The sequence below is a fragment of the Myotis lucifugus genome, unplaced genomic scaffold (assembly GCF_000147115.1).
Source record: "Myotis lucifugus unplaced genomic scaffold, Myoluc2.0 scaffold_4, whole genome shotgun sequence".
Taxonomy (NCBI): domain Eukaryota; kingdom Metazoa; phylum Chordata; class Mammalia; order Chiroptera; family Vespertilionidae; genus Myotis; species Myotis lucifugus.
In genome coordinates this window covers 1,035,374-1,049,369 of record NW_005871052.1, presented here as the reverse complement: position 1 = coordinate 1,049,369, position 13,996 = coordinate 1,035,374, and the positions used below count along the sequence as shown (strand labels likewise).

At 41.0% G+C, this 13,996-nt stretch overlaps 1 protein-coding gene across 1 annotated transcript in view; it reads right to left on the bottom strand.

The window, feature by feature from the left end:
• The window catches only part of CHM (CHM, Rab escort protein 1), a 245,439-nt gene that overhangs the window by 50,650 nt on the left and 180,793 nt on the right, over positions 1 to 13,996 (bottom strand). The window contains exon 9 of the mRNA XM_006082803.3: positions 13,688 to 13,765. Coding sequence (XP_006082865.1) covers positions 13,688 to 13,765 — 78 coding nt within the window. The remainder of the gene's footprint in view (positions 1 to 13,687; positions 13,766 to 13,996) is intronic.

Genomic DNA, 13,996 nt, shown 5'->3' with positions numbered 1-13,996 from the left:
CCATCATTAAAAATTGATGTCTATTTGTCCTGAGAGCTCTGACAAGCTTTTTCCTTACCTTAAATTCAGAGATTATATAGTGTCAAGAGGGAATAATCTGGGCAGAAAAAAAGAGGGTGTTAAAATCTTCTATCTTTTGATAGGGATTTAGACTATCCTATATAATAAAAGGCTAATATGCAAATTGTCCCCTTGGGAGTTTGACTGGGAGACGGAGTTTGATTGCTCGCTATGATGTGCACTGACCACCAAGGAGCGGTGCGGAATATGGCGGGCAACCAGTGGTGGTGGTGGGGTGCTGAGGGAGAAGGAGGAGGCGAGGAGGTGGGGAACCTGATAGGCCCTGATTGCTCGTCAGCCTAGGGACCCTACCGGTGCATGAATTTTGTGCACCGAGCATCTAGTATCTACACGAATAAAAGAGAAATATGTAAATTGACCATCACTTCGCGATGCCCACCAGCCAATCAGGAGTGAGTACACAAAATAGCAGGACAAAGATGGCGGTGGCCACGGAGCCAGCTGGAGCAGGCGGGAGGCTTGGGTTGCCTCTGGTGACAGAGGAAGCCAAGCTTCTCGCCTGCCCTGGCCGGCCACTGAAGGAGGGGCCTGTGGGCAGCCGCCACGGAGCCGGCCTGAGCGCGGGAGGCTTGGGTCACCTGGGCCAGCCGCCAAGGGAGGGGCCTGCAAACGGCCCTCAGCCCCTCATCCAGGCTGGCCAGGCCACCATCAGGGTGAGGGTCCCTGGTGGGGGGGCGTGGCCAGCCTGAAAACAGCTCTCAGCCCCTCACCCAGGCTGGCCACCCCCACCAGTGGGGACCCCCACCCCAATGGGGACATGGCCGGCCTGCAAACCACCACAGGCCCTTGCCCAGGCTGCTCTGCCCCCCAAGGGAACCCCCACCCTGATCCAGGACACCCTTCAGGCAAACCAGCTGGCTCCCAACTGTGCACCAGGCCTCTATCTATACTAATAAAAGGGTAATATGCAAAGTAGACTGGGAGACCTTCTAGGAGACCTTCCAGATGTTCTTTTGGACAAAGCCATGGTGACGGGGCCAAGGTAGAGGTTGTTAGGGGCCAAGAGGAGAGGGCAGTTGGGGGTGATCAGGCCGGGAGAGCAGTTGGGGGTGAGCAGGCCAGCAGGGGGGGCAGTTGGGGGTGAGCAGGCTGGCAGGCAGAGTGGTTAGGGGCAATCAGGCAGGCAGGCAGGTGAGTGGTTAGGAGCCAGCAGTCCTGGATTGCCAGGGATTGGACCTAAACCGGCAGTTGGACATCCCTCGAGGGGTCCCAGATTGAGAGGGTGCAGGCCAGGCTGAGGTACACCTCCCTCCATGCATGAATTTCGAGCACCGGGCCACTAGTATATATATTATTTGTCAAAAGTCAGCTAATGAGCACTTAGATTTGGGCACTTGCACTGCATGTAAAGTTTTCATCAAAAGAAAAAGCTATAAATAAATATTAAACTCTAGTTAATGATCTGCATGCCTAAGTGTTTAGGGGGAACTGTACTTATATCTGAACTTTACTGTGAAATGCTTTAAAAAGGTGAAATGATGGACAGAGGGATAAACTTTTGAGTAGATATAGGATTAAGTAAGTATATTAAAATGTTAATTGTGGAATCTAGGTGGTGGATATAGAAGTGTTCACCCTGAAATTCTTTCAACTGTGGCATAGATTTGAAATTTTTTGTCATAAAATATTAGACTAACATTGGCAGGGAGGGGTGTTAATATAAATCGTGGACTCTAGTCTAAGTCTTTGCAAAAAGCTCCCTTTTAAATAAACCACACAATTAAACCTGGCCATAAGCTACGGAGTACCTTTGCTTTGTAGGAATCCAAACTCTAGTAGGACTGCTTCAATGGTAGTTATACCTTTAGTGACAGGTAGACATTGGTTTCAGATGTTATGGTATTAGAAGAAACTGGGGACCACTCAAAATGGAAGTATGGGGACATGGGGTTTAGGGAGTTCAATAATGCAAGGGCAATATACCAACAAATGTTCCTATGTATGCTGAGGCTTCTGGATGAAACAGTGATTCTCAGAGGAGGAGGAGAAGGAAGCAAATCAGAATCACACCTGGGGGACTTTTTCAAATTATAAGTACCCCTGGAGATTCTGATAAGCTCCCAAATCCCAGGGAAGAATCACCGTCAAGTGTGCCACTGCTACTATTGTATCTCTATTCTGTGCTACATGGAGAAAATACAAGAGCTATTGCTACAGAAAGAAATATATTGATATCTGCAGCAATTGAGGTTATGGTCACATATGCTCTGTCAGTCTGGTAGATGATAATAACACAACTCACCTGGTAGCCTCCTTCTGACGCACTAAGGCTCTAGGCCTGAACAATTCAAAGCAAGACACATTTAAGTAAGTGATAAGATTTGTTTCCCCCTCAGACACTTGACTTACTGTCATATATTTGGCCTAATTGGGAGAACAATGTAGAAAGGAATATTGACTTGGGACCTAGACTTAGAGTTTGTATTACAAGATTAATATAACAAATTAGATGACATTCAGGTAATGGAAAAGAGCCAAATGAAACAGTGCTGCCAGAGACATTAAAATACCCTCCCGCCAACCCCTTTCACATGAACCCGAGGAAGCCATTAAAGATTAACAACATTTTGGATTTAGTTGAGGTTCTTACTGAGCTTCATAAATAGTAAATTGAGGTGGAGCATAATAGGAGTTCCTTAGTACAGGGACACAGTGACAAAGCTGACCATAAGAATCACTGAAGCCAGGCGAAACATTTCTAGAGCTGAGCTTTCTAATACTAATCACAATACTTACTCAATTCTTAGTGCAATGACACAAGGGAATAAATATCAAAATGGCGATAAGGAAGAAAACATTCAACAAGACAAAAACTCTTTATCTGGAATTTGGCCCAGAGGAGAAAAAATAACATTAAAACAGGCATCACTATGATCTTCAGAATTAATATCCCAACTAATTGTATGGTAAGGAGTGCAGAAATCGCATATGAAATAATTTTTAAAAACATTAATTAAGGAAATCAGAAGATTCCCAATCACTGAAGTAAACAAAATAATTCTCCCTACTCACTATGTCCTTCCACGATTTCTCAAGCACATTAGTTCACATGCCACCTCTTCAATGACACCTTTCCAAAACACTTATCATTCATCCTTTTGGGTAAAAATCCATTCCAATAGTTTCAAACTCCATTAACCTACTCTGACCAATCCAAAGCTCTGTATCCATATTTTAAAACATTTATTATCCATTTCTTTCTGGAGAGATTCCAAATGCTTTTTAAACCTAGCATGCCCCAAACTGAGTTCATCATGGCTCCTCATCTGCTTAACCTCTTGGAATTCCCTATCTTAGGTAATGACATGACCAGCACTTAACAGTTTCTCTAGCTCAGAATCTCTGTTTCTACATCTAATCTGCTATTCAATTTTCATCCTACCTTATAAAGATTTCTTCAAACTCACCTTTTCTCTCCATTTTCACTGAGACTGCCTTAGACTCTTGTTTAGTCTAGTAAGACAATGGACTACTAGCAAGTTGGTAGCTCATCTGCTTGATATAAATGTATGGCAAAACAATCATGTGCCAACCACTGTTCTAAGGCAATTTTAAGAAAACTAGAGGCCTGGTGCATGAAAATTCATGCACTTTAGTTGGGGGTCCCTCAGCCTGGCCTGCCCCCTCTCACAGTCTGGAAACCCTCAGGGGCGGGAGGCAACCCGGCGATCAGGGGAAGGTGATGCCCCCATCACACCTCTGCTGCTGCCACTACTGGCAGCGCAAGCCTCGGCCGGCCCTGGTTACCTGAGCCTCGGGCGGCCCTAGGAGGCTGGGCAGCCGCCATCCAAGGCTTGCCTGCGCCTCGGGACGGCCCTGGGTGGCTGGGCAGATGTCATCCAAGGCTTGCCTGCACCTCGGGCCGGCCCTGGGAGGCTGGGGGGCTGAGGGGACTGGGGGACTCCGGAGGCAGGTTCGCAGAGCAGCCGGGCCTGCCTGGGGGTGGGCCCAGCCTTGCCATGCACCTGCCACCCCAGTGAGACTGAGGGGACTGGGCGCCACCATCTTGTGGCTGTGGGCACCGCCATCTTTGAGGGTGTGGCAGTCAATTAGCATATTCCCTCCTTATTGGCTGTGGGCTCCACCATCTTTGTGACAGCATGAGGGTCAATTAGCATATTCCCTCTTTATTAGATAGGACGCCCAAATCCATTGATAAGAGATGAGGATGCAGGGGAGTACCCAACTGAGGGTAGCTGTTTTTGAAGTATGAAAAACAGTTAAGCAAGCAAATAAGGAGAACACTGCAGGTAGAAAGGCAGTATGTGCAGGGGTACAGAGGCAAGAAAGAGAAGTACAAGAAACCACAAGCATTTCAGTATTGATTGACAATAAAATGGAAGTGGATGCTGGAGGGAGAAGAGAGATGAGCTTAGAGAGGCAGGCAAAGACAAGTTCCCTAAGCTTCACATGTCATGTAAAATGGTCTTAAACTTTATTCTGAAGTGCTATAAAGATACTGAAACTTTTTACACAGGGAGGGACAGAGTCAGATCTGCATATTGAACAGATCTCATTGTGTAATTATCTCCATAATTTGTTTGTTCTTTAATGACCCCCGATAGACTCTAAAGTCCATGACTTGTTCTCTGCTGTGTCCCCAGTGCCTGGCACACAGAAAATAACTAATAATTGTTGCATGGATGGCTAAATGGGTGGATAGATAATGATGGAAGTATTCCATTTATGTGAACAGTGTAGAGGCAGAAATAAATATACAGAATCTCTCATTTAGGAGGTAAAGAACCTCTTTCTATCAGTGTTTCTTCCAAACCACTGCCAGAATTACTAACTTACTATTCACTACTAACTTACAAATATACAGGAAAGGTATAGTCATTCCTGACATCAAAAAAAGATATCTCCAAGAAATAGTCATAGGAGGAAATCGAGTAATTGAGAGAGCTGAAGTACCCAAGGAACACTAGCTGAAGTAATTATATTCAGGCTATTGATTACAGATATATCTGGTCCAAGGTTATCCACACCTTACCCTAATATCAAATACTGTATTGCTAAATGACCAAATCTAATTTACAGGAGTTTTACATGGTCAGCACAGCTGCAAAGGAAAAGAAAGCTGCTCAATAAGAACATTCAGTGTTTCCAAAAATAGTCAACAGAGGGGTTCAGTATTAGAATTTAGTGAGAGGGTATAGAAAAGAACTACTGATACCTATGTCTGATACCTCTGAAAATTAAGAGAGCAGAGCCAATACACAATATAGCAAAGAGTGCACAGTCAATGTAGATCTCAAGAAAACAAAATTAAGCAAAAATGAAAAATAAGTTTTAGCTGAAAATAAGTATTCATTTGGTTACATAGTCCATATTTCTTCTCTCAAAGTTTATACAATACTTTAATGTATAATCACCAAATTAATCACAATGCTATGATCATTTATGTTTCCATTTGCTTTCCTCAATGGAGGTTAAAAGAGAAGCACAAAAACAGTATCAGTCTTTAGCATTCATTCATTCACTCATTCATTTCACACATAATAGTGAGTATAGTGGGTGATAGGAACCTGCTCTGGTTCTGGAGATATAGTTGTGAGATCCTGCCTTTTTTTACAGGAAACTTAAAAACAATCATACAAAGGGACCTAACTTAGGGGCTGACAGAGGGTACTGATCTAATCCATGGGAGCAGGAAATAAACTTAGATCTTAGACCTGAGGCATGAGTAGCTCTTAACTACACCAAAGGGGAGAAATGTCAAGTGCTCCACATAGAAAAATAGGGAAAGAAAAACAATCTAAGGCCATAGGCGATAAATGTAAATCTTCGCAGATTCCTTGACTAATAACCTAATTACACCTAGAATAAGCAGTGGTTTGAGGCAACCTGATTCCTTAAAAAGAAATATATGCTATGTATGCCCAAATATGTTTTCAAGGTTTTTCCCTCAAGAAATTATCCCTCATTTTACATTAAGTCCTTACAAAATACCCCTTATTACCGGTAGCTCTCTCAAATATTTGATTAGTAATAACAAAGTAGTGTTTGGGTGTTTGGGAAAGATACATTAGCCTGAGTTAACTTCAATCAATGCTAGCTTTAGATAAATTTGGTAATTATTAGTGACTAGAGGCCCAGTGCATGAAATTCGTGCATGGAGGGCGGAAGGTTCCCTCAGCCCAGCCTGCACCCTCACTAATTGGGGACCCCTTGGGGGATGTCCGACTGCCAGTTTAGTCCCGATCCTACAGGCAGTCTGACATCCCTCTCGCAATCTGGGACTACTGGCTCCTAACTGCTCACCTGCCTGCCTGTCTGATCGCCCTTAACTGCCCTCCACTGCCAGCCCATTTGCCCCCAACTGCTCTCCCCTGCTGGCCTGATCTCGCCCCTAATGGTCCTCCCCTGTTGGCCTGATCTTGCCCCCAATGGCCCTCCCCTGCAGGCCTGATCTCACCCCCAACTGCCCTCCTCCTGCTGGCCTGGTTGCCCCCAACTGCCCTCCCCTGCTGACCTGATCTTGCCCCCAATGGCCCTCCCCTACAGGCTTGATCTTGCCCCCAACTGGCCTCCTCTGCTGGCCAATTTGGTTCTGATTGGTCAGTTTCTATGCCAATCAGCGTCAAAAGCTCCTCATTCATTTCACACATAATAGTGAGTATAGTGGGTGATAGGCAGCCATTGGTTCCCACAGCACCCAGATTTGGTTCTGATTGGTCTGGGTCTATGCCAGTCAGCACCAGAAGCTCTGCCTCCTAGGCAACCATTGGTTCTTCACAGCACCCACATTTGGTTCCGATTGGTGGGTTCCTATGCCAAGCAACGTCAAAAGCTCCGCCTCCTAGGCAGCCATTGGTTCTTCACAGCACCCACATTTGGTTCTGATTGGTCAGTTCTTATGCCAGACAGCGTCAAAAGCTCTGTCTCCTACGCAGCCATTGGCTCCCCACAGCACGCAGATTTGGTTCTGAATGGTCAGTTTCTATGCCAGTCAGCAACAGAAGCTCCACCTCCTAGGCAACCATTAGCTCCCCACAGCACCCAGATTTGGTTCTGATTGGTCTGTGTCTATACCAGTCAGCATCAGAAGCTCCACCTCCTACGCAGCCATTGGTTCTTCACAGCACCCACATTTGGTTCTGATTGGTCAGTTCCTATGCCAGTCAGCATCTCTGGGCCTATCAATGGGGCCTGATTAGAAAGGCGGGGCTGATCAGCAGCCCCGGTGGAGGCCTGGAGAGAAATGGAGGTGCGGCTGCTGGCCAGACTGGGAGAGAGAGAGGCAAGTGCTGATCAAAAGCTGCCACAGAGGCAACGGATCAGACCCTGCCTCTCGACGCCTCTCTCTGGCTCTGATTCGCAGACCCCTCAGCAGTCAGTGCTGGGGCACCGCACCTGCAGCAGAAGTGCTGACTACAGGACTGACTTCAGGTTGGTTGAGCTTAGGTTGTTACTGGCTGATACGAACCAGGGTTTTTATATATTAGGATGGTATGAATTTATAATTTTCAAGTATTAATTGTCTCTCAAATAAAACTTATGAAGATCACTTAAACAATTCAGTATAGTGAGAATATTGTAGATATCATGAACATTATGAATGCAGGTAAAATTTTTAAAACTGACCTACTATTAAAGAAATAAATGTCATGGCTTGGAATAAATTTCCAATAAGAAAATCATATCTAGAATCCAAAATGTCTGTATCTTAAACAATCAATATGAATAACAAAAATATATTCATTAGAAAACTAGAGTTCTAATAAAATGATTGAATGAATAGCATAAGTAGACATTTTGTTATTCCATTTATACCCATAAAAGTAGACACATACAGTTGTTAATTTTTAAAAAATTTCTAACTGGGACTGAATATTACCCAATATGCAAGTAAGGCCTACATTTGGGCATATAAAACACTTGAAGATAATTTATTTCTAAATGTTGAGAAAAAACTAAGTACTTTCTAGGTACTTTCAGTTAGCTCAATGAAAGCATGTCATATCTGGGAGGAGACTTGGGGAATCCACCTAACCCATCTTACAGATAAAATACTGGCTTAGAGTGACTTGTCCACTGTCATTCATGGCAGTAATGAAGTTTCAGGTCTTCTCTCATTCAAGGGCTACCTGACCATACATGCCTTAAGAGCTGTTAGACAGTTGTTATGTTCGAGGTCTTTCTATGAAGTTATAAAAGAAATGTTAAATCACTAGCAGTCTGTCTGCTATTTAAAAATCAGACTTAATGCCAGTAGTTCTGGAAGGTTCACCTTGATGTGGGTTTAGAATGAATTAAGACCCAGAGACCCCAGTCCATCATGAAACACAGTACCATAGGCTTGATCCCGAACTCTACTTTACAGATCAGTGTTTTTCAGTGTCGTCTAAAGAGCAATTACATTAGATTAACTTGGCCTGTACCTTAAAACTGAAAATGCCCTGGCTGTACTCTAAGCACATTATCCAATTTCACTCCCCATGGGTGAGGTTCAAAAATCCACATGGTGTTTTTTACAAGTTTATCTGGTGATCCTACAGCACATTAAAATTTGAAAACTACCCAACTTTGGTTTTTAAACCCTCAGCTCTCATCCATCTGTTGCAACTGAAATCTGTAGCAGAGCACAAAGTAGAGTTATAATGTTCACAGCTTATGATAAAAACGAAGTAAAAATTGAGGTAAATGTAGCCTTTGTTCAACAAATGCTATTACTGTACTAACATATCCATTTTTTTAAAGACAAACAAGATTCATGCAAATTCATGTCACTAAGAGTAACATGTGGGACTGGAATGGTGCCCAAAAAAAGGTACAAGGATCTAAGTAAATAAACACTAAACAAGCAATTCATTATCTGACTTTCCATCATGGGGCACACACTCATGCTTCAAAATGAAAACATGAAGAAAAATGACCTCTAAAAGCTATAAAGACAACTATTCCTTCATGAATCTCCACAGAGCTCTTCATGAGCCAATATATGAATATCCTAGGCTTTCAGGGACAGATTTTTTCTTGTTTAATTTATGTAGTACCTTTTTGTTAAAGTGCTAAATGTATTTTAAAACCCTTTAGATCATGTCTCTATTTTATGTTACACTTATTTTTCTAAAGCAAATTCACTATCTAAAAATTACATGTTCTAGAGTTGACTTTTTTCTCCACCATATCTTAAAATACTAGTTAGTATACTCTAACTAGTCTATACGAAGATAAACATTTTATGCTGCTTAGACTACAGACAATTATTGTAACATGAAAAAAACGGTTTTAAACTTAACATGTTTGTTCAAGATATTAAGATATTAAGGTATGTTCTGGATGAACAATTATTTTTTTTTTATTTCTGTTTATAAAATGTATTGGGGTAACATTGGTTAATAAGACCAAAGTACTGCAGAGGCCACTGTTCCTTTGATGAGTCCTTCCACCACAGAGCCCACAGGCAGGAGCCATATCTGAGACTCCATCAACTTGGCTCACGCTTTTTGTCCTGCCCTGGTAATCTCTGAGGCCTACTCCAGCCAATATTTAGGCCCACCCAAGGTGTCTCCTGTGGCTTTTCCATAGGAATGGCCTGTCATGGCTCATGTTTCATATTTTCTTAAAATCTCCCAAACAAGCAGCATTTGGCTTCAGCACAACCCATGCCTCTTGCTAAGTGGCCACTCATGGGCACCTTCAAGCCAAGCACAAGTAGCAACCATCTATAGATCACTTTGTAGCTCATGCTGGGGAGCCCTGGGCAAAACACAGGCAGTGGCTGACCTTGGCGTGTACCTTCTAGGAGTCCCCAGAGACAGTACACCCAGTGGACAGTTTCAGACCACATAGAAGCACCATCCAACTACCTCCACAAGTGATACACTCAAGGGACGGACTCAGTGGGTACCAGAACCCTGCTAAAGCAGTCCTGCTCTGTGGGGTGGGTCCCTGCAAAGCTAATCCTCCACAATGGTAGGAGTTTGGTAGTCGCAGTCAGTCCTTGCAGCTGATCAGCTTGGGGTAAATCCCTCTCATTGATGTGCCAACAGTAATCAAGGCTCAACAAGAGGAGAGTGTAAGTCTACATGGAGGGGGGTGCACTTTGATTACCCAGCTTAGGTGATCAGGGAGGCTGTGCCAGCCACTGGACCATACAGAACACCGACTACCTTAGCCCATTATACCAAGCCTAGGTGATGTATCAGCTCTACCTAATACGTAGAAACAAATACAGGAGGCTACCAAAATGAGGAGACAAAGAATCACATCACAAATGAAAGAAAAGAACAAACTCCAGAAAAAGCACTAAAAATAATGCAGACAAGCAATCTACTAAAGACAGAGTTCAAAACACTGGTTATAAGGATTCTCAATGAACTTAGAACCTCAACAGCATTAAAAAAGGGACTAATCAGAAATGAAGGATACACTAGATGAAATGAAGAATAAATGACAGGGAGAATAGATGAAGCCGAGAATCAAATTGGCTATTTGGAATATAAGGAAGAAAAAAAAAACACCCAATCAGAACTGCAAAAAAAGAGAAAAGATTTCAAAAAAATGAAAATAGTGTAAGGAGTCTCTGGAGCAACTACAAGCATACCAAAACATTTTCATAATGGGAGTGCAGGAAGGAGAAGAGAAAGAGCAAGAAATTTAAAACTTATTTGAAAAAATAATGACAGAAAACTTCCCTAATCTGGTGAAGGAAAAAGACATACAAGTACAGGAAGCACAGAGAGTCTGAAACAAGAGGAACCCAAAGATGCCCATACCAAGGCACCTCATAATTAAAATGCCAAAGGTTAAAGACAAAGAGACAGTCTTAAAAGCAGCAAGAGAAAAGCAGTTAGTTACCTACAAGGGAGGTCCCATAAGAATGTCAGTTGATTTCTAAAAAGAAACTTTGAAGGCCAAAAGGGATTGACAAGAAATATTCAAAGTGAGGAAAAGCAAGGACCTATAGCCAAGATTACTCTATCCAGCAAAGCTATCATTTAGAAGTGAATGATATTTAAAGAGCTTAGCAGACAGAAAAAAGTAAAGGAGTTCATCACTACCAATGTTAAAGGGTCTTTTTTAAAAAGAAGAAGAAAATAAAGAAAAATATGAACAATAAAATGGCAATAAATGTATTCTTTGAAAAGATTAATAAAATTTACAAAGCATTTCTAGACTCACTAAGGAAAAGTGAGAAAAGACACTTAATAAACAAAACCAGAAATTAAAGAGAAAGTTACTGTAGACATCACTGAAATACAAAGGATGATACAAGAATACCATGCAACCAAATCCAATAACCTAGAACAGGGGTGGGCAACCCCTGGCACGCGTGCCAAACATGGCACGACAGTAACTTTTGTAACTTTTGCTGGCACGCAAAACCCTCTCTTATAATCTTCCATTTACAATTTTTTCTTAATATCGACTTTTTTATTTTCAATGTAGGTGCATCTTAGATAAATAAATAATTTTACATAACAAGTTATCTTAAAGACCATAGACATGGATTGACGAGAGAGGGGAAGAGCAATTTCTATGCCTTAACTCTCCCTGCCTTCCTAGATCCGACCAGTGTTTTGGTTTCATCCACATACACTTGTGAATCTTTGTTCTCAGTGATGAATTTTGTTAAGTCTCATAATAGGAGTAGCCTGACGGATGAAAGTAGTAGCTGATGCATATCTCTGAAGGTCACGAAATATAAACTAGTGTAAAATCTCTGTCATCAGTGATGCAGCAGCAAAAGTCCCACTGATAATATCAAACGGAGTCAAAGTTTTCTGTCGGACTATCAATGTACATGTATACATTTAAAAAATAAATGTATTTTTCATCATCATATACTGTGTTTTTGTTGCTCGAATGACTTTTATTATTTCTTCAGGGTTCTTCACATACATGCACCTTAAGAGATATCAAGTAGGCGTAACATGTTCTCAAAAATTAGGGTTGGCATGCAGAAGAATTTTGAGTCAGAGATTTTGCTGGTTTTGGCATGCACTCACAAAAAGGTTGCCCACCCCTGACATAGAAGAAATGGATGAGTTACTAGAAATATATAACCCTCCTAGACTGAATTATGAAGACCTGGAAAACCTAAGTAGACTTATCAATAGTGAGGAAATTGAAACAATCATCAAAAACCTCCCAACAAATAAAAGTTAAAAACCAGATGGCTTCACTAGTGAATTCTACCAAACAGTCAAAGATTTGATACCTATTCTTTATTCAAACTCTTCCAAAATATTGAAGAAGAGGCAGTACTTCCTAACACATTTTATAAGACCAACATAATCCTGATACCAAAACCCAGCAAGGATAACACACATACACACAAAAACTGCAGACCAATATCTCTGACGAATACAGATGCAAAAACCCTAAACAAAATATTATCAAATTGAATACAACAATTTAAAAATAATATATCATGATCAAGTAGGGTTCACTGCAGAGGCACAAGGATGGTATATGCAAATCGATTAATGTAATACAACACATTAACACAACAAAGGATAAAAATCATACAACTGTATCAATAGATGCAGAAAAAGAATTTGATAAGATACAACATCCATTTATGTTTAAAACACTCAATAAAATGGGTACAGAAGGAAAGTGCCTCAACAAAATAAAGGCAGTATATGACAAATCCTCAGCTAATATCATACTCAATGGGGAAAAACTGAAAGCTTTTCCTCTAAGATCAGGAACAAGACAGGGATGTCCTCTCTCACCATTGTTATTCAACGTAGCACTGGATGTCCTAGCCAGAGTAATCAGGCAAGAGAAAAAAAATAAAAGGCATCCAAAATGGGAATGAAGAACAATTTCTTTATATACCCATAAAAAGTTATATAAAAGATACATGTCAGTATATTCTTAAGAACACATAACAAAAAGGAAAGTTTAAACAGATCCTAAAATTTGATCCAATTGACTCACGTAAGTTTTAAGGTAAAAGATAATAATCGAAGACTATTTACTTAGTGTAATTCAGATAAGAGCATATCTTAGTATCTAAATAATAAATCCCAGAAAAAATGTTATTTAAATATAAAAATGCACAGATAAATGATCCTCCGCTTTATAAAAAAAAGCAGGTATATTCTTATTTCAATCCTAAACCAGCCTGCAGGCCTGATGTGGTTGTAAAAGATTTTATCCTCAGATAACAGGGCAGCATAGTTTATGACAACAATCTACCTAAAAACTCATTAAAGTTTTTTTTTCTTTTGGAGTGACATGCATTATCAGCAGAGATTAATCTGATGAGTCTTTAGGTGAGCTCCATTTTTAAAAATGCAATAACAGAGGCTTTGTTGTCATCTGATGAAAATCAATTAGAGGAGGTAAGGCCACAAGGAAAACTAAAATCACTCATCACCCACCCCCGGCAGCTGAAATGATTTGTCTTCCAAGCTTGGATGATCAGGAGCTATAGTCATATTGCAGGGAAATTAATTTAGTTTCTATATTCTGAACTCACTTTCCTTGTTCTGGAGGATCTAAACACAAATTACTTTTAATCAAGGTTGATATGTTATTAACACCAAGGAGGATCTTTGAAGAATCATTTTTTAAAAATTGACTTTAGCATTTTTCACCTGTGCTTGGGGTGTAACTATAGGAAGGTAACTTATATCATCCTTACTTTCTGGATTCTTTGTCCACAACAAGGCACTGCACTGAATGGCGAAGACAATATATTCCACCAAATACAGCACACATCCTAGAAGAGAATAGGAAGATGAGAATTACGATTATTGAGTTGAAAATTAAAGTAACATTATTTTTTAAGTATCTTACATTTAATAACTGGTCTTACAGAAAAAGCACCTTGATAATTTGTTATTTTCTCTATCATGGTATTAAGAATATTTCAGAAATAAGATTAGTGATATTTTGACACAACAGAAGTCCTACTGCTAATAATACATTGTGGAAACCTAGAATTGTGACC